This window comes from Harpegnathos saltator, unplaced genomic scaffold (assembly GCF_003227715.2).
Source record: "Harpegnathos saltator strain DR-91 unplaced genomic scaffold, Hsal_v8.6 scaffold694, whole genome shotgun sequence".
NCBI classification, from domain to species: Eukaryota; Metazoa; Arthropoda; class Insecta; order Hymenoptera; family Formicidae; genus Harpegnathos; species Harpegnathos saltator.
The window spans coordinates 1026465-1052217 of NW_020230531.1; the positions used below are offsets into that span (position 1 = coordinate 1026465).

General features: G+C 43.1%; 1 protein-coding gene across 2 annotated transcripts in view; it reads right to left on the reverse strand.

Annotated features, from left to right (window-relative positions):
- CARPA (Carbonic anhydrase-related protein A) overlaps window positions 1–25753 on the reverse strand; it is a 157293-nt gene that overhangs the window by 11059 nt on the left and 120481 nt on the right. For both annotated transcript variants that reach the window (XM_011146275.3, XM_011146274.3), the window contains exons 5-6: window positions 12612–12707; window positions 4535–4601 (exon numbers count right to left, since the gene is read on the reverse strand). In XM_011146275.3, the coding sequence (XP_011144577.1) occupies window positions 4535–4601; window positions 12612–12707 (163 nt within the window). The remainder of the gene's footprint in view (window positions 1–4534; window positions 4602–12611; window positions 12708–25753) is intronic.

A 25753-nucleotide genomic window follows, 5' to 3' on the forward strand; every position in this document is an offset into this window, starting at 1 on the left:
TCCAGTTGACGAACGTACACGCTGCTCATCTGATTGATTCGTTTGTCACGGATTTGGCATTTCGGTTATTCGATTTAAGGAGCGCAGTTACTGCAGAAATTAATGACCGCGCGCGCGCAACTACGTGTCTCCACGCTCGTATGCGCGTTTGTGCGGAAATTGCGTGCGAATAAAACGGTGCGCGTTGCCAAATTGTGTCGCGAAAATAATCGCCGACGCGCGCCGCTGCTTTCCGCCGTGCTTTTCCGACCCATCTGCACCGATCGTAATCATCGTTGATTACATTATACGCATTATTGATCAAAGTTTAAAAACGCATTATTCCTGAAATCGGTTTGGCAGCGACATTACTGGCGTTATAATTAATGACGTCGGTGAAATCAGCTTTGCAATGCACATTGTGCGCGCGCGCGCGCGCGAGTGCGGATGGATGAAAAGGTATCTACTTTTCCGCGAACTATATTGTCGTGAGAGCGTTATTAAATTTGTATCAGGATTGCAAAAGAGTAGCTCGCGCACCGATATTTGCGCCATTTAATGTACATTGCATCCGGTGCAGAGAAAAAGAGAGAGAGAGAGAGAGAGAGAGAGAGACAGGGGGAGAGAGGGAGAGAGGGAGACAAAGAGAAAGAAGAGGAGCGGGGGAAGGACGGAGTCATTTTATTCTTTCATTTGCGCAATTTAATGTAAATGAGAAGCTCATGTTAAATAAATTACGCGATGGGCGCGCGAACTATCGCGCAGGTCGCTATATACGCAACGGCTGCCTGTCTCGGCACGTACACGACAATGGAATACTTAGATCCCGCTGTTGCTCCACCCTCCTCGCGCCATTTTCCATTGTCTTATGATTTATGTTCCCTGGTCGCGGTGTCAACAGGGTATTGATTAAAATACACACACAGCCGCGCCGGGCTGCGTTGCATGTACAGATTTATGCACACACCGGCCCAACCGAGTGCGTGACAACGTCGTCCCTTGTAAATCGGTCATCCCTCTCTCACTACCATATGCCAGGGTCGATGTTGTTAATCGTATAAAAAAAAAAAAACAAAAAAAAATTCCCCGCTTCCAGATCGAATATCGTTTAACAGGAAACACCGAACGTCCTCCTATATAGACCGCTGACAGGATTCTATCTCAGAAATACTTCGAAATGCGCCGAGTGCGCATCGATGGTCTCTACATACCCCGCCCTCCTTGCTCCCTCCGCTAGCGAGTCGTCGTCGACGTATCCTCGAGGATGTTTGGCCGTAAAGTTTATTTTCTTCGTCGTCGAGCAGTGCAACCAACCGTGGCACTCGCCGTGCGAAATTATGCCACGCAAGTTGAACGAAAACGTTCTTGCGCCGCCGCCGCCGCCGCCGCGCGCAACGGCGGATGCAAATCGCAAGAGTACGAAATTCGTTGCGCGATGGAATGCGGTGCACACGATGCGCACCGGTGGCGCCGTGAGAGAGACAGGGAAAATCATATTTCGATTTTACGTCGGCCGCAATTTGCGTTCATAAGTCGACGCGTGATGCATCATCAAACGCGGGTGCGAGCGCTGCGCGCGCATGCGCGCGCACGACCATTATGCGCCATTCATTTAATTTTAATGTCGCAACAATAATCTGACGGATGTTAATTCGACGAGACAAGTATACGTTATAGAAGGAAGGAGCGCGTACACTGTGTATATCCTTCCTCCTGCCCCCCCCCCCCGGCCCCGCCACTCGTCCATCTGCCGCCGCCTCACCAATGATATAAATGGCCGCGCAAAGCGCAGGGGCTGTATCGAGAATGTATACTCGATTCACGCTCGAATGTAACGTACGCGTGAGATATTAATGTTATCGGTACTTTGACAACTCTGCAATTTCCTTCCACCTCGGTGTGTTTCGCATAGTTCGGTAAACTATAACCACATTATATTGTGCGTGAATGCTGCATCGTCCGTATACGGCAATATCGCAAGCGCCGATGGAATCGCTGCGATCAGATTAATGCGCGGTCGCTCTTCGTGCTCGTCGCATTTCGAGTGTCACGAGATCCTCCGGTCCGATGCGGCCGCTTCTCCTCTCGATGGGAGAAGAAAAGGAGGAGAGAAAAAAAAAAGAGGATTTTTCCCATTACTCTGTAGCAATTAGGTAGCCGGGGACATTTATCAAGTAGTTGTCTGGCGTTGTTCCGCGCGCTCACTTCGACGCGCGAGGAAATGTAACGCGCTAAATAATTTGCGCCGTTGGCTCTCATTTTCCTCATCATTCTTGTTTCCCGCTAAAGCGTTTCGTCGTTATTCACACTCGCCTTGCCCCTTCCGCCCTTCATCGCGTTTCTTAATGAATTATAATTTTTGCGTCATGACGGAGACCATCCGCGAGACGATTGTTTGTCCTCGAGCATCGGCCGCGACAATTCCCAACATCGTTTTTTCAAAGTATGCACGCGTCCGCAACACGCGGTACATACATAGTACACACGAACCGCTCTCTCTCTCTCTTCTTCTTCTTCTTCTTCTTCTTCTTCTTTTTCTTCGACAAGAGGCTGCTACTTTTTACCCGGTCCCATGACGAACAACACAGGAGACGAACGGAGGCGCGTCCACTGGCGCGAATGCTCGTCGACAGACGAAGTGACTCGTTATCTTAAGAGAGTCATTTTGTCCCCCTTCGCCTTTTTTCTCTCTGTCTCTCTCTCTCTCTCTCTCTCTCTCTCTCTCTTTCTCTCTCTCTCTCTCTCCATAGAAGTCCCTCTCTCGACTTTTCACTCTCTCGACTCAGCGACTCGAGTGCCGTCCGCCTCCGTCGCCTCCTCCGCCACCCGCAGCCATAAACCGAGTATCGCCGGCAGACCCGACACTCTTCTCTCTTCTCACCGGCGTTTTATTTATTATCCGAGGTTACTCCAGCGGACCGCGGCATCTGGGCAACTTTCCGCCCAAAGCGACCCTCTTCTTCCCCGGAGGGGCTGGCTGGCTGGCTGGCTGGCTGGCTGGCTGGTTAGCTGGTTGGTGCGATATCTGATGCGCGAAGCGCATTCAAAGTATTCATCGCGACGCGAAGCCTCGTACATCCTGATCTCCCGCCTGCATCGCATTCTTCGCAGCCGTGAGGCCGATCTTTTGATGGAACTCACTAATTGCAGCCCTTGGTCCTTTCAGGAGCTGTAGGGCGCATCGGATGAGCCGAGAATTTCGGTGAACGTCGATCTTGCCGGTCTCGCTCTCTCGCAGAATCTTTTATATCATGGACGCGTAACGTATTCAGCCCTCTCTGTCTTTTTCATCCGCGCTCTCTTTAAAATTCCTTCCGCCAAGATCATACTATTGACTAATTACTTTGCAATGTAAATCGCTAATGCGGAATGGAAAAAAGGACAATATTGATATACTTCGAATATTATTGCTAGTAATAGTAGAGAACTTGACTCTCTCGAAGATCTTGCTAAAATTTCACAATTAACTAAATACTTTTGCAACGTAAATCGCTGATATGAATGATAGAAAAACTATACTGATAAATTTCAAATATTACTATCAATCTATTTCGTCATTAGATGTATAAGGCATTCGACGGAAATGTGACAAAGAGAGGAAATGTGTGCACCGAAAATGCTGCATGGCATCGTAAGAATTTATTCATACAAAATATTCGTCGCATCTCCGGGAAGAGACGGAGGAAGTGCGCGCTACAATCAGAGAGATTTCATTATTTTTCGAAATTCTATCTCTTAAGTGACGCCATGTATCTATCGGGTCGGCTATCGACGCGGAGCGAGGAGCATCGAGACGATTTCAATGACGCATTTAGCCAGTATTGTAGAAGATTAGTATCGAGCCGCTGCATCCGAAGCTTGCTCGCGATTTACGTTTCAGTGATACAATAGCGCGTAGTTACGTCTATCGTTACGTCGCAGCGTACGCCATAAAAAGCGCTAACAGAAGAGCGATCTCAAATGGATATAATTATTACACGTCGCTTGATTCGTCTCGACGTCAATGACGGTACGGACGGCCATTCAGCGCCATCCCGGGACGCCCGGGACGTCGATGCGATTTTATAAAAACGTAAACGCGCGCCGAGAGCGAATTTTTCGAGATATACTCACATTTCGAGACCGGGTGATAACGTGCGCTGATCAATAATACAAAATCGCGACCATCGAGATGCGAAATTATTTAGCACAGCACCGTATCGCGAAGTAGAGCGGACATTGCGGCTTTGAGCAGGCAGAAAAAGTAGAAGCAAATTGCGCTATCGTCGGCAATCAGTAAAGCCACGTTTCATCATTGTGACGTGAAAACAAAAAAGAGAAAGGGGGAGGCGGCGGCGGGGGGGGGGCGGGGGAGAGTAGGAGAGGAAGAAGAGGAGGGGAGAGAAGGCAGAAAAAAAAAGTTATCACACCATTGAGCGTAGATACAACCGAGCGTGATATTACGAAATAGAACCAAGAACGACGGGATTACCAGCTTGATTTAGGAATAGAGGCGGAAGAGAGGCGAGGCCATTTTACGCTTCCCTTCACAGCGTACATGCGGCGACGTACTCACCTCGATGTACGACCTTACTGAACACACTGGTGATGATCTGCAGTTCAGGATTTACCTTCTCGCCGAGCTGAAACAGAAAAACAGCTTTCTTTGTGTATCCGGCTAAAACGACAGCGACACCCTGTCGCATGCGTACACGTTATACACACACGCGCGCGAGCGCGTGCATGCAAGCCGACAATGTCCTTCGCATCTCCTCTCGCTTCTCTCCCGCGCCTCCCCCCACCGCTATTCTCTGTCCTGATACGTTTTCCATCGATTTCCCATGAAAAGGGGTTGTTCGGGTGCTGCTAAGTGCACCGCATAAAGAGGTGAAGGCAAAGAGTCGTTCCGAAAGTTCTACACTGGGCACCCATTAAAGGTAACCGTAAAACCCGACTAAACCGACCGCGCGGACTTTAAAGTAACGATAAATAACAAAAGTTGATCCGGCCGGAGGTGCCGTCGATCAAAAGTTCCATCGTTTCCTCGGCGTAGCGCGAAATTATTATCGCTGACTCCGCGCGCGCGCGCGCACGCCGTCGCTCCGTTTCCCGTAAATAAAAATAAACAAGTGGATAAGAAAACGGATAGGCGGAAGCGCAAAAAGAAGACGCGGGGGAGAATGCGAATCGAGACGGAATGTGTATCCCACGGCATGGATATCCACTGGATATTCCTCGATATTCAGATTTATGGATCTTCGATAATTAAAACCGCCGATACTACCGCCGCACGGCGAAACGTTTCGTGAGAATGCGAGTGCAAAAGCTTCTATAAGTGAATTACGGTAACGTAATCGGTGCGCAATCATTGTTCGTTCACTTGACGCGGGGAGAAATGCGACATCGTGTACGAAAGGCATTGATTGAATTCATTATACAATATTTCTGCTCTCCCTCCCTTCCTCTCTCTCTCTCTCTCTCTCTCTCTCTCTCTCTCCCTCTCTCTCTCTCTCTCCCTCTCTCTCTTTCTTTTTCTCTTTCTCTGCCTTTCTAGTTCAGTTGAAAAATGCACTTCGCGACGATTGCATAAGCAATGGAATTTTAATATAGCGCGAACGTTGCAATTTTAAAGGTCTTCAAAAGAAGTCAGCATTTAAAACAGATTATATTGTGCGCTGTATGATTTTTTCGTTTGCCGATCAAACGCACGGGTGATATCTCGCTAAAATTATCCGACTAAAAACCACTACTAAGAGACAACGAACCAGTTCCAGTTTTTAATCAATTGACCGTCCCAATTTTTTTAATTAATTGAGAATTGCAAGGGATGTAATCGAGATTCAGCTGCGAGACGGACAAGCATCGCGAGAGAATGTCGACAGTTTAATCTCCGTTTAAATTTGTTATAATGAAGAGACCCTAATCTTAATTATGAACCAAGAGAATTAATTTCAATGACGGCCGTTCTTAAACGTTCTTAATCCCCGTCGCTCGGGGACGAACACAGTTGAGAGGATTCGCGGTAATAGCGACTTCTTAATATTCATTTAATCGAAAGAAAGTTCATTTGTCGTTAACACGGTCTCAAATTTTAAGATAGATACACATACACACACGACAACGGCGACGACGCTCCATCTGTGCACTCTGATTTCTCGAGAAAGCTTTGCTTGTCACATATGTATTTATTTATTGCTTCATCGCAATTATATAATTTTTATGTTCAGAAATATCGTCCAAACCGGTGTAGAGTGCAGGGAATTAGCTGACATTGGATTTGGCGTCATATTACGTGTACTCTGCACGGCACGACAAACATAGGTAATTAACGAAACCGACTCTATCACTTCCCCTCCCTCTCTCTCTCTCTCTTTCTTTTCTCTTTAGCCTCTTTCGCTCTAGCCGATTTGGAATCTTTCGCATCGACCGTGTTTCTCCTTTCGTTTGATCGCACAGAATTCCCGTCTTTTGTCATTCGATAGAGACTATCGGCTGATAGCCGAGGTAAACTGACGCGTGGCGTAATTATGGGCTAGTAATTTCCTCGTTAGACAAGCGATAAACAACCGGCCGTGATAATTACTCGATTATGTTGATAAAGGATATTTGCTTATCGAAGGGGAAGGGTTGGACGGCGCGCTATTACAACCAGTCGATTGCTGTTGCATCGAGCCTTTTACTTTCGAAACAGCCAAGTGAAATTCATCAGCTCGACACGCGAATTTTAACTCTGTCCAATACGAACGAATTACGACGCTGGTATTCGCAGCGCGTAATTTGCTCTTTTGCTTTCTGTCATTCTCCCTCTCTCTCTCTCTCTCTCTCTCTCTCTCTTTCTCTCTCTCGCTCTGTTCCTCTTTTTCCCTCAGTATATCGAAAATAAATTTGCGAAAATAAAGTCGCGAAGTTCGCGTGTTGCGAATAAATTCCGGACTTCGTTCCGACGGCGCTCCGAAACTTTTTTCCTGATAGCTCGTGTTTTCCGGTGCGGTGCCTACGTTTCGTGGATTTTAGATCGTAGCGATTCATCCGTCTATCCGTCCGTTCTTTCCAGGAGAAACTTTCGCCTCCATTCAATTGACGTACTTTCTCGCTAACCTTTAAGTATTTCATAGAGGCTTTTGCCACATGGAAGTACGCGCCGCTGACACGTTACCGTACACGTATGTGCGCGCATACGTGTGTGTGTGTGTGTATGTGTATGTATGCGGCAAGACCGAACAATCAAGTAGCACGTGATTGCGTGAATCGTAGAAAATCACGATAACGGATTGCCAACGTCGAACCGTATCTGTCGTGATAAATTATTTGCGTTATCATTCCGGCGCGTATTCCGCAACGACTCGTCTATCAATCAGTGTATCCGTAATTGACGCTATGCGGATCTTTATGGCGTTATATAAAAGTTCTCCTCGTGTTTCGCGCGTTAAAACGGCAGTGAAGTTCGTTTAGGTCCGAGATCCTAAAAGTACCGACAGTATCTCGCGGAGGTAGCGACTCATTTGGATCTCATCCCTCAGACACCCCAGGGTATAATCCGTTTGAATTACAGTCGTCAACCCCGTTGCTTCTAGACACACCTTTACGATCTATTCGTCGGGAGATCGAGCACCTGTTAAAGGTTTCCAGAAGGATGATGCCGTAGCGTCCGCTTTGGGATTATTCGGTGCCACCAGAGCTTTCGGACGTGCGGCTGCTCCGTATTTGTCCGAGTTACTTTAGCCGTTTCATTGAAATTTATGATTCCGCAGCGCAAAATTACTTCGTATTCGTACTAAATGTTTCCTATTTATACAAGCTTTAATTCATGGCATTCAGATTCCAGTCTTTCGTCATGTGTGAGACATATGTATAGAACACACACGCACACACACACTCTCTCTCTCTCTCTCTCTCTCTCTCTTCCGTTGTAATGTTTAATTTAAAATTATTTAAATCACACAATTACGAAAGAGAGATCGTGTAAATTTTTACGATTCAATATATTATATTATACTACGTTATATTATATGTCCGAGATTAAAATTCAGTTATACTCATTCCCGTCGCTCCCGTTTTGATTTCATATTTTTCTCCCGAGAAACAAGACACGTGTGTTTTAAAAACAATACCACGCACTTGCACTTATCCGTCATATTAATCGAATGACGAATTAATTTAACAGCGCACGTGGCGAGCTATAAACCCCGACAGAAAAAGACTATTAATTATAACGACACTATTATTTCCGACATTATTGCATCGACAAACTCTTTTCATATGGCCTTAAGGTCATCGCCTTCGGTAAACCGCTCATAAACATATCCTTAAGAATATTCAGAACTTGCTGTCGTCTGTCAACAGCTGGGTCAACAGTGCGTCGTTACGTGCTATAGTCACCTTTTGCGACACACATAAGTTCTCTTTCTTTCTCTCTGCTATTCCGTTCTGTCTCTCTCCTATTCGCGGTTCGCGGTTTCGAAAGCTGAGTTACTAAAGAGAACGAAAAACGGACGGAAAAGGGCGTTCGCGCTGAAAGAGAGCGAAGCGAGCAACGAAGAAGACGTAAGGTCGTTGCTGAAACTTTCAAAGTTATTCCAGAGGTAAATACAGTAGGGTTGGCAGCAGTAGCTATTGCATGTTTTACATTACGTGTACCGGCCGTCTTCCGGCATGGAAAGTGGTAGAAAGAGAGACAGAGAATGCATTACGTGACGATAATCTCTTTCATTTCAGATTATGATATGCGAAAAATATTCTCGTCGAGGTAAAAAATGTCAGGCAACAAGAACGGCTCGCTCGTGCTTTTCTATCCCTTTTTCGAATGCGAACAGTTGCGAAGAATCGGCGCGCTCGTGGCTCCCGCGATGCACGAGCGTATAATTTTTGACTGACAGGATTAAAATCTTGTAAATATTAAAATTCTTCGCGTTGGGTCTTCGGACACTTTTAGAGAGATTCCTTGTCTTTCCAAAGCGATTCATTTTTAAGTTATAATTTTCTAGTCAATTGGAACAGATTCGCTATACATTTTTAGTCTATTGCAAAAATGTTACAGCGAAAGAGGAAAGTTTTATTATTAGATTATCACGTATACATATTGTACAAGGTGGCGCACATAACTCTTTACGGTTCAATATATCTCGGAAACTATTTCATCGATTTTAAAAGTTTAGGTCTTGGATTGTACGCGGATCCTTCGGATCCGCGTACCTTCAAACTGAAATGGAAGTTAGTCTCTCAACGCCGATTGCATGGGACGGGAATTAACTTTAAAATTTTAGATGGAAACCCCTGCAAAATTACATTTTTAAATTCTATGAAAGAAAAACAACTTAATTTTATCCAAAGCATTTTTTGTCAGATATTTTCATTAAAAAATATGAGGGTATAAATTCGACTTACCGCTACAATACATAAAACAAATAATCGCATAAAATCGAAATCACAATACTCTATTCTGTCTTGTTCAATTTATTAGATGTTTAAACTATCCACCGTGTAAATTTTTATTAGACTTGTAAACATTTATTTTTCCGTATTAACAAATTATTCCCAACGTTTGATAACATTTCGAAAGTCACTGAAGCGCAAATGTCACGTACACTTTGGTTTATGTTTCAACATCAGCGGTCCCCAAACATAACCTTTTTTTCAGAAAAAAAAAATACTGCCACACTGATCAATAGATTCAAATCAATTATTCATAAAGATTTGCTAAATTTTAAGCTAATGAATAATATCGTAGAAATCATGACTACGTTTGAAAGTACGAAAGTGTAACTAATGTTGTGTGAATGCCAAAAAATAGCACATTGCAGCAGCAATATTTTTCAAACATTATACGATCAAAAAATCGTATGACATTTTTTTAGTTTAGAAAGCGGCTTTATAAGCATGATGAATTGCGTAAAACAACTGTATACGTAAAATATTTCATATAATAAATAAACGGCACAATAAAAGTGTTATTAATGAGGATTAATCAATAGGACTCGAGACGACGAATCCTAATACCTTTTCGTGACTCTTCCAAGCATCATTACACTTTAAACAATTTTAATAAATTGTTCGAACAGCACCCTTCGTAGGTTATTTTCAAAAAGTCAAAGTGGCCGTAATTTTCATAATAAGCATATAAAAATATAGATCGTTGGATTCGTCTTTTCGAGCCCCATCACCAACTGGTGTTATTTTCGTAGAGGGTTTCTGTTTAAAAAATGTGCGCGCCCCTCCCTCCCTCGAAGTCCGATACGGAAAGGTACGGTTCCTCCGCGCGGAAAATCATCTCGAAGTAAAGCCATTGAAGAAATTTTTTTGATTTTTCCTCTTTGCTACTTCACGAAATATCGGCCTGGACAGATTAAATCGAACACCCTGTATATGCATGTGTTATTTTACATACACATATACGTTACATATATTTTTCACTCTCTACGCTATCTATTTTTTAATGTATATAACATCAGAAGACTACATTTATGAAACTTTTTCCGTTTATATCTTTATATCTTTTCAATAAAAATTGACTATTGTTAAAACTTTTTAAAAATTGCTCAGTAAGATGACTTTAATATTATATATACCAAGCTTAAGGTTATTAGAGCTGACTCTATTTTTATCAATAATAAGTTTTCTTTCATTAAATTCAAAAATGTAATTTTATATAGGAGTTTCTATTTAAAATGTTAAAGTTAACTTCCGTTCCACCAATATAATCGGGGTCAGCAAATAAACTTTTACTCTAGTTTGGAGACCCTTCAGATCTATATATTTTAAGATCTAAACTTTTAAAATCGACGATAGTTTTCGAGATATAGAGTAAATAGTGATGTAGATCACTCTGTATATTAATTACGTTATTTGCGTGCAATGTAATAATTGAGTTTCTCTCTTCCTCCCTATTTCTTTCCAGATTATTCTACCAGCACAATGCAGAAATCTGTAGGGAAAAAATATGACGCAATATTTCCATCGAAGCTTGCAAATTTAGTTTGCAGACGATCTGAAAGGAGCTGTTGAAAGTGGTTGTCCGCGAGCGTTGGAGCAAAATAATTGTTCCGCGATAATAATTCCATTGCCCGAAGAGGAAAATGCGCGGAGAAAACGAGTTTCATTATTTTCTGTATGATATTAAAATCGCATCGCTTTGATCACGGGCATCAATACAATCCGATTTATTCTTCATGTGCATACATACATTTCGCATATCCAATATCGTTGCGATATAAAGAAAGAAAAACATAATAATAAATCCATTTATTGTAAGATGCACAATGTAACGATGTTATATGATACGTAACCCGGTGGAACGAAAAATTTAATGTAAATGCTACAAGTGAAAATATAAAATGAAAGTACAAAATATTTCAGTTATTCGTGTCTCGCCTATTCGAAGCACCCGCTCATCAATAGTTTCGTCGCGATTTGTAAATTTATTGATTTATCAGTTCATGCACGTTTCTTCACAACAGGCCGATCGGTGTGCAAACATCACGATTGTCTAGGGGTTAACTGTCAGAACTACGGTTTGGCGTTTATATTGAGAAGAATGAAGAAAAATGAACTGGAGAGTAAAAGAAAAAGGAATAGGAAAGAGAGAGAGAGAGAGAGAGAGAGAGAGAATCGCACAAAGAAGGGAGCTTGCAATGCAGAGATTCAGTCGGTAAAGCCGGGATATTCTTCTTAAAACTTTGAAATCCATTCCTGTATTAAGTGTCTTGGAAAAATTATGTTTGCTCGCAGACTTCGATTAAAATAATTATGCCATAATAATGATAAACAATAAATGAAAATGTATAAGTCACTAATGCAAGATCTGTTTGAGAGAATAACAAGTAACATCCGTAGTATCACCGAATTATAATCGCGATAGACTTTTTATGGTCTCCGCCGTTCACCTGTTACACGCACATACTTAAACGTTTTGACATACGTCGGCGTTTCGTGCACATATTTTTCTGAAATCCTAAATTAATAAGAAGCTTTAATCGGTTGTTCAATAGATTGTTTAATAAAGATCTTGTTCGTTTTTACGGTGAATCTCTCAGTCCTTGTTAGACGCATATACATATCTCACAGTCACCGCGGATAAAGGATTAGTAAAGTTGGGAGAGCCAGCCGTTGGCTGTTAATTTTTCGCAAAACGAGCGTTATTAGCGTGGACGGCTGGCACGTCGTCACGCGTTAACTACCTTAATCTCTGCTACGCCGATTGCATTTGTAAGGGGAAGCGAAGTGCGTGGTCCAAAGTCGAAAGTTAGTATCACGATATGCGCCCTGTTAGGAACGGCTTGTCAAGCCGTTGAGAGACGGGAAATCAGGATGCGGTATTAACTGTCGATGTAATCATCAATTTACGTCCTACGTTCGCTCGATTAAACATTGAGATAGCGATAGATCGTACGCGCATTCCGTAGCCTGGTAAATTTTATTTCTATATTATACAATTTCTTTCTCCGAGAGATATTAAGCACAGCGTTGACCGCACGGCACGACCGGGACCCAGGAGCGACTTTTAATTACGTTTTTATTAATGAGTGGTACGAGATTTAACATTTGTAACAATTTATAACGTGGAAGATGCGCGCATACAAAAGTCTTTACGGACCGGGTCTGTTTGAAAAATGGATGAAAGTTTGTCCGAGTAAAGCCTCGACGATAAATTTACTCACCTGCACCATCAACGAGATCGCCACTAGTCCTTGACTTTTGTGCTGCGCCTCGCTCATATTGTGATACAGTTCGGCGTTAAAACCGTAGACTTGTATCTGCAACAGAAAACCGCAAAGAAATTACTTCCCTGGAGGAATTGTGCCGCTAGCATAACCGTATCTCCCGCAACGCCGACAAATTTCGTCCTCGCACGAACAAATTCTCGAGTTTAGAGTTTAGATTCCGGAACATTTCGTGCTCGAGAACGCCTAGTACCACATCGTTCTCCTCGTTACCCCTCGCTCCTATCTTCTCTCGAGATCGACTCGCTACAATCACGTCTCTCGTCAACAATTGCCAGCTTCGTTGCACTTAATTAAACGCACAGCTCAATGTGTTTCGAGTCGATATTGTTCAAGTTGATCTTTTGCACATCCATGTAACGGTGATACATATAAAATACGGCGACCCGATAAAAAACGATAATCCCAGGACCAATATTAAAATTTTTATGAACGTGAATTCTTTTATTTCCAGTTTATGTATTTTGTATACGCTCGGAACACACACATACACACACACACACACACACACACACACACGCACATATGAAAGTAAAAAATTCCACTATACGACTGGCGTCTGAGGTATTCGGCTTTATCTCTTACATATCCTAAACAAATATTTCACAAATATTTATCGAACACATGCATGGCATTAAATCGCATGGCAGTGTATAAATTTTGTAACTTCAGAGGTACCGAAATTCTTAAGCGCATGCCATATGGGGGGGGGGCGAGGGTGCTCTTTTCCTTTGATATTTCTGCGTGCCGTTTTATATCAAAAGTTTCGCATTTGATAAACGGAAATCGTTATGCTACGCATTTTCTGTGAAAGGTTATAAAACTTTTACGACGAAAGGATAATGCAACAAATATCGTTTTTCACTCTCACTCCTCCCCTCTTTCTTCTTTCCCTCCCACCCTCTCTCTCTCTCTCTCTCTCTCTCTCACACACACACCGTTACAATCGTCACGTTAACCGAGTCGACGTGATTTAACGACAGGCAGCTCGAGATATAATCCATTTCTTCCAGAAACTCGTGGTAACTCGCAGCTCGCAGGTAAGTCGCGAGACGGATGTATTGTCGACGTGCGCGCGGTCGCGGAGGCACGAGAGCGGCATTCAGTTTATAGAGGAACGGAAAGCAAGTCGCTCGTGAAATGTATCTTGTTTTTGGGACATACATCTCGTTTCGTATCTCATTTCTCGCGAATGTCACCTGCTATATAAGTTCCGTATGCTGGATAAGGCACGGAAAAGACACGTACGTGTGCTCTCTTCGCGAAGAAAAGGATCTCGCCGCGATCGCTCCTCTTTACAGTATTCCTCTCTCTCTCTCTTCCTCTCTTCCTCCTTCTCTTCCATCTTCTCTCCTTTTCTCTCTCTCTCTCTCTCTCTCTCTCTTTCCCCTCCTCCCTTCCTCTTTCTCTCTTCCTTTTCCTCTTTTCCCTTACCTTCCTTTTTCTCTCTCTCTCTTTCTCTCCCTCTCTCTCCTGTTTCTTTTTCCCCTCTGCACCTATCTCTTCAATTCTCTCCCTCCCTCTTTATTCCTCTCTTTCATTCTTTCTCTCATTTCGTTCCTCCTTTTCTCCACCTGTCCTTCGGCGTATCCACATATCTGTTTCTTTTGGCGAGTAATGGTATTGCCACGGCACTTCCGGTTATGCCTAAGGGTTCCATAGATGCTCACGACACGAGTTCCTTCTTCAAAGACAGCGGGTATGCTGCTGCAACATGACGAACGAAGGTAAGAATATGAAAAAGGAGACGCGAAACGTGCGAGAAAGAGAGAGAGAGAGAGAGAGAGAGAGAGAGAAGAGGTGAAAAAGGATGCGAGAAAGATAGCATGATGTAGAAAGGGGAAGCAAGATGATTGCCGCCAGTGAGTGTAAATCCACTGTGCCTGATCAAAGCACGACTCGTACTACTAGAAATAGGAAAGATTCTCTCTTTCTTCTCATTTTCGTAAAATTTTCTCCTCTTCCTCCTACTTCTGCTCTTCTTGCTCTCCTCCTACTTCTCTTCTCTCGTTCCGACCTTTCCTCTTCATTCAGTTCACAACATTCTGCCTTTTTCTGCCTTTTAGCAGGATATTTCTCTCTTGGTGGCTATCACCGAAAAATTTTGTATTCTCTTCGACGCAGTTTTCCGTTTCAATCGCTTTCAGTCACGGGAGATAATTTGTCGGATATCGACAGGAATAGAATTGCGCGGACGGTGTTTATTAGAGTGTTCTAATGTGTTTTACGAATTGAAAAGTGGAAGTGGATTGGAAAGCTATATCTGCATTCGCTCTATGTAATATCGAGCGACTAATTAAGGGGATTGATAACGCTAAGTGCTTTAATTTGTATGCGCGCGCATATTTACAGACGCGTAATAACATTGTAGCAGATGTTCAAATCGATCTTTCCATACGAAAATGACCAGTAATATTGGCAAAACAAAAAAATACCAATTATCCTGACGCGCAACATACATTTATTATTATTCGCTTATTATTCGTCATTCCGATTAACTTTGTTTCCACGTGTCCTTGATACTTTCACCCGTCTGAACGAAACAATGTCGCACTTCGCATTTTGATTCGCCACATACACTCATTATCTAGATCTGCAAAATAATAACTCGAAATAACTCGAGGAAGAAAGGAGCATGACAGCCTACAAAGAAGCAAAGTTTGTGCGCGACGTAATTCCCCGGCGAGACTGAAGGAAGAAATTAGCAAGGTGACTTATTTCGACGTTTGATTGACGGTTTTTACATGCAACCTGAAAGTTTCAATATTTATCGCGGGCAAACAGAAGTAGTAGTAGCGCGGGGGAAGTTAGCTACGAAAACAACAGCGTCTCGAGAATTCAGGGAGTATTCATTCGAACTTCATGAAATTTAATGCATGAATATATTTCAAGACTATCTGCAGCTAGTTCTAAGGTAAATGGTATGGTGGCGCGCATTTAACCGTAACTTTTACGTACCAATATATTCCAATTTCTGGGAGATCAACATGACGTTTTATTATATTGCGCGCGCGTATCAATAGACTTTTCATAACGTCGGAATTATGAATCGCACATCGATCGAGTCGAGATGACACGTTGTTTCTCCTATCCCTCGTTACTTCTTCTATCCCTTTATCTGTAAGCACGATCGTGCTCCATCTCGTTTTTTCGGCGTTATTTCGAATCTGGATAAAATCTCGCGACTCTTAGCCGCCGGATGATCTGAAACTTCGTTGCCACGGCCGGGCAAGATCTTGCTTGACGACCGTGCCAAGGCGGCGTGTGTATAGTCAGGCTTTCTGAAATTTGCTACGCTCCGGGAATTCGAAATTCAGCGCGCGGCTACACGCAAAGTGCCGAGCTGGCCCTCGCTCTACTTCGCGCTTCACGTATACCATCCGATCTCCTCTCGTATCTTCTACACTCCGCCTCTCATCCTGGCGCGATGCCTCTTTCCCGACCGCTTCCTCGCACTTTACCCGGCCACTTTGCCTCCACTAGAGCATAATCACCATCCTGGAAGACTGTGACAAACCCGCAAACACGACCGCGCATGCAGTAAATGCATTATCCTTTTTTTAAGCGGCACCGTCGACCACGTTCCTGTTCGTGATTATTTTTACACACACCCGAGCTAATTTCGTTGACGAGAAATCAATGCAATTCTTCTCGATATTATCGTAATACGCAAATGCTGTTCTCATCCCCCATCGATACTGGTATTTATTATTGCGAAAGTCAAGGAAAGATTGCCTAAGAGAATCTTACCCAAAGAAAACACAATGTTCGAAATGATTTTCTATGATATAACACTCGACACGTTGCTAACGCTGAATAGTAATAGTAACTAATAGTGACAACACTAGTTAACCTATTGGCCTGGACCTATGAGGCCATCTCGTAGTTACGATGCAAGCTGCCCGACCGGACATACGAAACTGTCTCGCGTTCAAGCAAACTTCGCCTGAATCTGATTACACAGCAACCCCGCGTGACTCTGTCACTCTTGCGAGTATACCGTTTCTCCAAAGTATCCTGAATGTATAAAACGTGTGGCCTCCACGTGGTATCGAGCTGTCCGCTCGTGTGTCGATCCCGGTGCCGTGCCCGGATTAATCCGAAAATATTATAGTAAGCGCCGATTCCAAGCAAGATCAGTCCTTTCTCCTAATCAGATGCGACGCTCTCATATTCATAACATCACGTGTATTCTTCGTGTGCGGCACTTCTACGTAGGAAGCAGGCAGGTGATAACGTCCCAGGAACGTCACGGCCGATATGAATATTCGATACGCGCGCGGTTCATTCGTCGGGTGCACCAAGTGTAAAATCAGTGAATGCAATCGCTAGGTCGGACGTACTAAACTGAAAGATCGGCATCTCGGGATACGTATGGTTGAAAGGTATATAATGTATTTTTTAGAGATGTGCGAACTATTCGAATTCGAATCGAGTCCCTATGATTCGAATCCGAATAATTCGAAAATCTCGAATCGCGAAGATTCGAATACGAATAAAATATATTAGCGTTTGGGCGTATCAGTTATAAAACGGGCCATCTGGGCCTGTATAATCGAACCCTTAACTTATTTTTAATTAATTATTAACTAATAATGTTTAATTACCGTAATTAACCTAACTTATAATTAATAACTTAATTATAAATTACTATAAATATTTAAATATATATTTTAATATATATTTTATGGATATTTATCGATATATATTAAATATATATTTTATTTTAAGATAATATTACAATATTAATATTTCCTTTCATATTAAAATCTTCCATCATTATTCGCACGTTTAATATTCATGTTAAATTTTTTTAATGGTTCGATTCGATTTGATTCGAATTCGAATGAAATTTCATAGATTCGATTCGATTCGAATTCGAATTTAAAAAATGAGATTCGATTCGATTCGATTCGACAGAAAAATTCTTGATTCGCACATCTCTAGTATTTTTCCATCAAATCCGGAGCCGATTTTTCCCCGATTTCCGAATTCTAATAGTTTGTCACGAGAGAATCAGGGAAAAACAGTAGAGGGGGAAAAACGAGAGTCGATTCAATTAATTAAATTGACCGGATTCAAGTGAAAACAGAGCTACATGTAACATTCGGTAACGAATCGCGACGCGTTAAGACACGCTACCGTAAATGATATATGTATGTGACAATTTGTAGGCCGAAGAGAGAAAATAAACTCGTCGACCCGATTTTTTCGATTCGATCCCCTGATTTGTAATATTTGTACAGAAGATTTAAGCTGTCGGATTATACACAACACAAGACTGACAAGAGTGCATGCGTAATAAACATATAGAATTGTTTACATATAGAGTTATTGAAACACGTAGAATTGCATTGTGTGTAATCCGACAGCTTAAACGCTCCATAAATATTACAAATTAGAGGATCGAACCGAAAGATCGAGTCGACAAGTCCACTTTATGTTCAGCCGACAATTTGTCGTCGGCATATAATGGCAATTTTTAATTTTGTTTGGTTGTCACGCGTGTAACAAACGACTAGCCGTGTATAAGTCGTAATCGATGAAACAAACATGAATTAAAATCCGCGTTTTGGTAGATTAAATAAGGAGGACATGCATGTTGTGTCATTCTCATGTAATTGAAAAGCTGCAATATTTCAAAAAAAGCGGCACAACTAACAACGTTACAAACTCGGGAACGTTTCATGCACGGCGCGGAAATTTCACTTCGCCCTTCGTGTTTGTTTATTGCAAACGTGTGTTTATTGCAAACGAAATTCAACTTCTTGTTAATGCTCAAACATCGAAGATAAGCGTATGGCCAGGAGACTGACAGAGTGTGACAGCCATTGCGAACGAATGCCAGTCCGCGACTTGACTTGGACGAATTAAAGTGTGGATGAAAATTCGCGCGCTCTGTGGGCGCATCGTTCGTTCACCGGTCGCCGCTCAATTCGCACTTTGTTAACATATTTTATACCGACCAACCAAGGACGTGTGTCTGTCCGTCCGTTTCTCCATTCTCGTGGACGGAACGTGGAGTTGCTCTACGCTTTCGCACGTAAAGATGAACGCAGCTCTGATGTCCTCGGCCCTCTCTCTCTCTCTCTCTCTCTCGAGCGTCTCTCTTACCCGCCGCTCGCTCCAGCAAGGACTCGTTCAGCGCTGCGTTCTTATTACCGAGCTAAATTACGGAAATCACACCGCTGCTCGCGCGATCTCACGCTCTTTTTTCCCATGACCGCGAGGACGTAGCATCAAGGATAATTCACGCATTAGAGCGCGCGTTTATGGCGTTCTTGCGGCCTATGGGCATGCCATCGCTATTTCTAGCACAATGCGCTATTCTGTTATGATAGATATACAGCGGTAATGCTGCACATCCTCCACCCTCTCACCCTTAGCTTGTCTGCTTGCCTGCCTTTACCTCCGACCCTTCCACCTACGGGTTCTATATTAACCCACAAGTGCCGCCTGCACAGACACGAATGTCTATACGGGTACAACGACGTGACAATACACGCACCGGAGCATACGTGTGCATTAATATGTAGATGCGTACACATACACATATACACAAGGACACAGAACACACACACACACGTACAAATTGCGTCTAAGTTCCTACTATTCATATGTAGATGCGTCTTACGTCATTTTACTTGAAAAACCGTCGTGTACTCCATTACCAACCGAGCGTTACGTCGTTTTACGAACACGCCCGTTATATCGGGTCAGCGTTAATTGAATGCAAAGATTATACTTTCAAATTATTGCTAATTACGTTTTAGCATCGTTAATGAGGGTAACCTCGCGGAACGCCGCGTTAAAAAGCCTCTCCTTGCCGTGGGATTACCGTCTATCTCTGTTTGTCCAGGGTTTTCGGATTGGCCGCATTTTCTCGTCGTCGACATTGTCAACGCGAGAGGGAGAGAGAACATGGGAATGTGGGAGGAAGGGAGTGAAGTAGAGTAGAGTTCATTGAGATTCTGGGTTTCAAACTCCCCCTTACATTAGCTTACATTAATTCGAGTGGTGAATGACGGATTACATGTAGTAAAATCAGAAATTACGAGAATCAGAAGTAATCAATCTAACGCATGAGTAATAAGTATAAGACACATAGCAGATATCTAATCAAGTACCATGCGCATCTATTTCGCGATCTATTTCAGAAACGATGGAATACAGTATATAAGGTTTCTAAATATATTCTGTACTATTTTTTCTGATCTCCAATTCCTATCGAATTTTCCGGTGCAAGAAGGAAATAAAAAAATTATGCGAAACGAGAAAATATATTGCATTATTTACCGCCTTAACTGTTCTCCTTATTACTCCTTATCTGTTCTGCTTAAATTCGTAATGTTTATTTTCCAGTTTTATTTTTTTAAATATATTTTCTTTTTTTATTTAATGAGACTCGACTGCAATCATAAGCGATCACAGTGCAAAACTAGTTGCACTCATCATAACTGGGAGCACTGCAAATATTATCGATAAAATCAAGGAATGACTTTTTCGGCAATCTCTGCATTATCGTCCGAATGGGGTTGGCAACTCGTCGTACTGACCTAAATGTTGATGTTACATCTTGTAACGTATAACAATATAGAGGAGTAGTAAATGAATATAATGTGCAGTAATGTAAAATAATTAAGCAAATAGGATTAAAACGTAAGAAAATAATTAATATACAAGAAAAGAAAAACGAATAATAGATTATATCACGAACAAATACAAGTGATACAATGTAAAAGAATGTATTGTAATAAATGAGATAATAATGTTAATCATAAAGCTCGGGAATTCGATAACGAAATTATGCATTGAGTGCTTGTCTTTCGGATTTAAAAAGTAAAATAAAGAGAAAGAGCATTTAAAAGTAGCAATAGATGAAGCGGTTATTTCTTTTGGTAGAGAATTTCAGAGGTAGACAGCTCGTATTGAGATAAAATGCTTATAAATTTCAGTCTGATAAGACGGTATGGTAACTCTCCAGTTATCCTACAATAATATGTGTGATTTTGATAGAGACCGATGGAAAATTTAATTAGCTCGTATAAGTAAGGATAACAGAGAGGATAACGGGGAGAATATCAGGCAGCTCATAAAGCAGAGCTTTACAACGTTTGACAGAAAATTCTTCTTAAGGAAAAGTAGGAGTGATACGATTATCACGCTTGAGTCGATGTATAAAGCGAACACAAAAGTTGAGAGATCGCTGCAATTTAATATTGAGTACCCCCGTCATGTAATATGTAAAAAATTAACACAAAAGTTTAACATTTGAATGCCGTCAAGAATCACAGTTTGTGTTTGACATTGACATACAATGAATGTTATTCCAACATTTGGGAGAAGTAATGATCTATGATTTAATGAAATGAAAATGTTAGATTGACATAATCTATGTGTTAAAAATCCAATCTTTATATAATATAACACATGATAACTGTTACAATGAGGAAAGTAACACAGTTTTAAGTGTTGACTTTAACATATAAAATATGTCAGAGCAAGAATTCGTGCATTTACATATAAATTGTGTTATTTTAACACTTTAATATGTTATTTTAACACTTAAAAATAGTTCATTTTAATTTAACACAAGAAAGTCTAAATAACATAACAACGATATGTTAAATTAATACACGAGTGTGTAAAAAATTTAACACAAAACTTTCTACACACAAAAAATTTTAACAAATGTGTAGATCCAGAACAATCATCCACATCGGTGCCAAAGTGTAATACTCATAGTTATAAGACATTGCTCTGGATTTGATGGAATCAGGAAGGTGTTGTGTATTAATGAGCTCTTAAAACTGAATGAAACTGTTACGACTGGCCGGTACCGACAACAATTATACAGTTTGCAGCTAGCATTGGACTACAAATCGCACGCGATAAAAGAAAAGTGATTCTATTGTATGACAATGCCTAGTCACATGTTACAAAAGTCGTCAAGGAAATGCCGATTTCCTCGAGGAGAGCTCGAATGGGAAGTTCTTCCGCATGTCGCGTATTCTCTAGACCTGGACCCGTCTGATTACCATTTGTTCCGTTCAGTGCAGCATGGCTTTCAAGACATATGCTTTCGAAAATTACGAAGAAGTCCGAAAGTGGATGGATGAATGGATTGCATCAAAACCTGAGTCGTTCTATCGCCGCGGGATTCATCTCTTATCAGAAAAATAGGAAAAAGTAACACAAAACGATAGAAAATATTTTAATTGATTTTAATTAATATTTTAATTCATTCATTCATTTTGTAATTGAAATAAATGTATTTTTCAAGCGAAAAATAGCGGAAATTAACCGAAACACTTAATATTAATACTGTGAGCCCATATATGCGCTGACTACACTTATATTACTGAAAATATTGACAATTCCTTGAGTAAAGTTTCCTTAAGTTCTCTTGTACCGGTAAAATAACGTACGTGAATTTGTAAGTTATTTGCGTAAAGTAAATGCTTGGAATGTACGAGGACGCAGGTCGTTAATGAAAAGCAAAAATGAAAGGGGACCAAATACCCAATACCAAATACCCCAATCTTTGAGGCATTTCAACAGAATCTGGAAGCCACAATGACTGGTCACCGTTGGACCCGATGACTGTCTGTGAGCGCCCGTTCAAGTTCGAAATAAACCAATGTAACAAACCAGAGAGAGGAAGAGAGAGAGAGAGAGAGAGAGAGAGAGAGAGAAAGGGAGGGAGAAAGAGGGAAAGAAAGAGAAAGAGAGAGAGGGAGAAGGAAGAAAGAGAATGCTTCTTCGCTATTTCAATTTTCTATGTCGTTTCAAATACGCGCAAATAATACTTATAACAATAGGCGGCAGTCATTGCCGCTTATCGGCGGTTTTCGTTTCAATTAAATCAATTAACGGATGCCAAGCGGCATGTGGAATTTTATTAAACGGTACACACCCCCCTCCCCCATGTATACGCGCGACGAAGTCAGCGGTGGCGGCGGCGGCGGCGGCGGCGGCGGCGGCGGCAATGGCAATGGCGGGGGTGGCGGCGGCCGACCCGCTGAAAATATAACACGCGTCGCATCATTTGCGCGCGTACAACAATGCGGCATAAACACGAAATTAATTAATAAGGCCCGAAACTCTGCGCGCGTGCGGCCGCTTATGACGCGTTACATCATTTCGCGATCCAATTATGAGTTCGGATCGATATCCGCGTCGTCCCCGCCCTTCCCGTTAATTATTAATTTATATTCGTCGTAGTAGTCGCGTCGGTTGTACTCTTAATATGTAACGCCGGCCATTGTGAAATTTTAATAACGCTTAAGTACATGGCAGCGGAGCGGCGCGCCTGACCACCATGTGACGGAGAGTTTTATGAGAGCGAACCGAAAAAAAACCTCAACGAGAGAGAGAGAGAGAGAGAGGAGGTCCCGGTGACCTTTTAACACAAACCGGAAGTAAGAGAGGCGCACTCGTGACAACATATAATCGCGACGCGACGAGGGTCGTTCAACTATAAACGACCACTACAATTACGGAAACGCGCGCGCGCTAGGGCCTCTCGACTGGTTAAAGCTCTGCACAGAATAATTAAGCGAATATACGCGCTACCATTTCGGATTTCCCTTTATTCCACCATACGTTCCAACTCTCGCGCTTGCACGCCCCGGGACATTCCTCCGAAAAGAGTTTTGCCGTAATAAACCTCACGATTACGCCGGAAAATTAACGCGGATTGAAAGGCAATTCGCGAGATATCTCGTTATCACGGCGCGTATGTAAGTACGGAGCGAGTATGGTACAAAACACATGCGAAGAATATTTCAAAGGCGTATAATTGTGTGCAGATTTATCAAACTATCTCGTTTCGTTTTTGTTTCTTTCGCCACATTTTAGATTCAGACGAGGAGAAGACAAGACCGAAGACGAATTTCGAAGCGATTTCGGCGGTACCGTTTAATTATCCCGCTGATTAATTATCGACGCTACAGAATAACGACGAATCGTCTGGATGTATATAATTTTGTTGTCTTTTCACGCTTCATTTGCGCGTGCGATGAAGTGTGCGCGCCACGCCAACAGGAGACAGAGAGAGAGAGAGAGAGAGAGAGAGAGAGAGAGCGGCTTTAAGGTATTAGCGTCCTTCCAGACAATTCCGAACCGGCCGCGTTCCACAGGCTGGACGCCATGCAGAAATTAAACCAATTATGCCTGTCAATTTGTGTACGCTCCGGTGGCATAATCATAGCACTCGAATCCCGTGCCACGTTGTTTGACCATTAGCGGGTATACCGGCTGTCAGAGCGCCGTACCTATCAAAAGGACCCTCGGCATCCTACATCGTATTTGCACGGCCACCGTTCTGTTTCGCTTTAATGCCGAAATTTAATCGATGGATCAAATTTCCCGCACTCGCGCGGGAGATCGAAAGCTCGAAACGGGATATCACGGCAATTTTTCGCGAAAGCGAAAGATAATAAAATCGAAACAAGACGCGGCAGAAAAACGCAACATTGCGGAAAACTCGCAAGCCGAGCGTCGGCTATAACGCACGGTCATTTACTAATTAGACGTTTGTAGTATTAAACGGACGCCGGAACCAACGACGTGAATCCTCTTCCCCCCTCTCTCTCTCTCTCTCTCTCTCTCTCTCTCTCTCTCTCTCTTCTCTTCTCCTTCCTCGACGTTCTCCAAAAGGCGAAACAGTCGGCAAAGCATAAAATGTCGGCGGAGTAGTTGGCGCTGCATTAATTTCCGAATAATTCTCCCCATGCGATCCCTTCTCTATCTTCCTCTCCCTTTCCCGCCTCCCTACCTCCACCCTCCCTCAGCCGAAGACAAGCGTCAACAGCCGCGGCGAATAAGATCGCGCTCGGCGTTTCTTACGTGATCGATGGCGGACAATAATACGCAACGCGCGCGGTTTGCCCAATTTGGCTCGGCACCAGTGGCCATAAATTCGCGAACGGTCTCGACAGGGACCCGCCGGCCAGGCTGAAGGTAGATATACTCCTGTGGACATCTGTTTGGGCGCGCGGAGACAGGGACGGAGCCCATTGGAGGAGTGCGCACTCGAGGCACTCCATCAGCCGCTCCTCGAGTAGGCTTTCGGCATCAAAGCGGCTCGTCCCTCAAACACGCTGGTAATGGGTCAGACTCGCTCGAGTGTCGTAGCTCTTGGAATCCCCTTGTCCTCCGGGCTAGGGCTTTCAAACCGAGCCTTCCTTCACCCCGCCGACCAACGCCTCCGTCCGCGACCGTAGCTAACCACCGTACCCAACCGGCCTCAGCCCCGTCCTGTCCATGCGACCGCCGGTTTCTCCCACCCGTAGGGCTTCCTGGCCGCGTATTAATGCAGATTTCATTATGTGCGCCGCCAACGCCTGGCGATGATCCGATGGCGGCGGTGGCGGCGGCGGCGGCGGCGACGGCGGCGGTGGCGACGTCGCGGCGTCGCCGTCGTGTTTACGCGAGCCAAGATGCCGCCGTTGCAGCTTGAATTATTCGCGTCCCTTTGACGCTACGGAAACTATGCGGCCCTTCACCGCTCTGATTAATCGCCTGGCTTTTTAACGCGCCGCCAACGCCGCGACTGCCGTTGCCGTTGCTGCCGTTGCTGGTGCTGCTGCTGCTGCTGCTGCTGCTGCTGCTGCTACTGCTGACGACACCGCTCTTGTTACATTTGAATGCAAATCGCGTAACGAGCTTGTGTAACGCGAAACTGCGAGCTGTCAGCTTTGGCCGATGGACCGCCAGCGAAAAATGTTTACTACCTCGCAGTAAAAACCTGACTAATTACGTGAAAAAAAAATTGTTCACTCCTAAGCATATTTCTGAATAAGGGTGCAAGTTGCACGTCGCGTTTTTTGCAGCGTGTGGTTATTATATACCAAAGAAAAATATAAAAGAAATGAGAGAGAAAGAAGAAGGGAAAGAGAAATGCTGACGATCACGCGAAGAACGGAGGGGAGATCGAATTGGTTCACTTTCGTAGTTTCGCGCCATTTGTATCAGCATACCATTGAAGGTATCTCTTTCTAAATTGAGCGACTAACTTTCGTCATCGAATACGCAGAAGCCTATTGAACGTACGGCGTAAGCATTATGGCGCACCT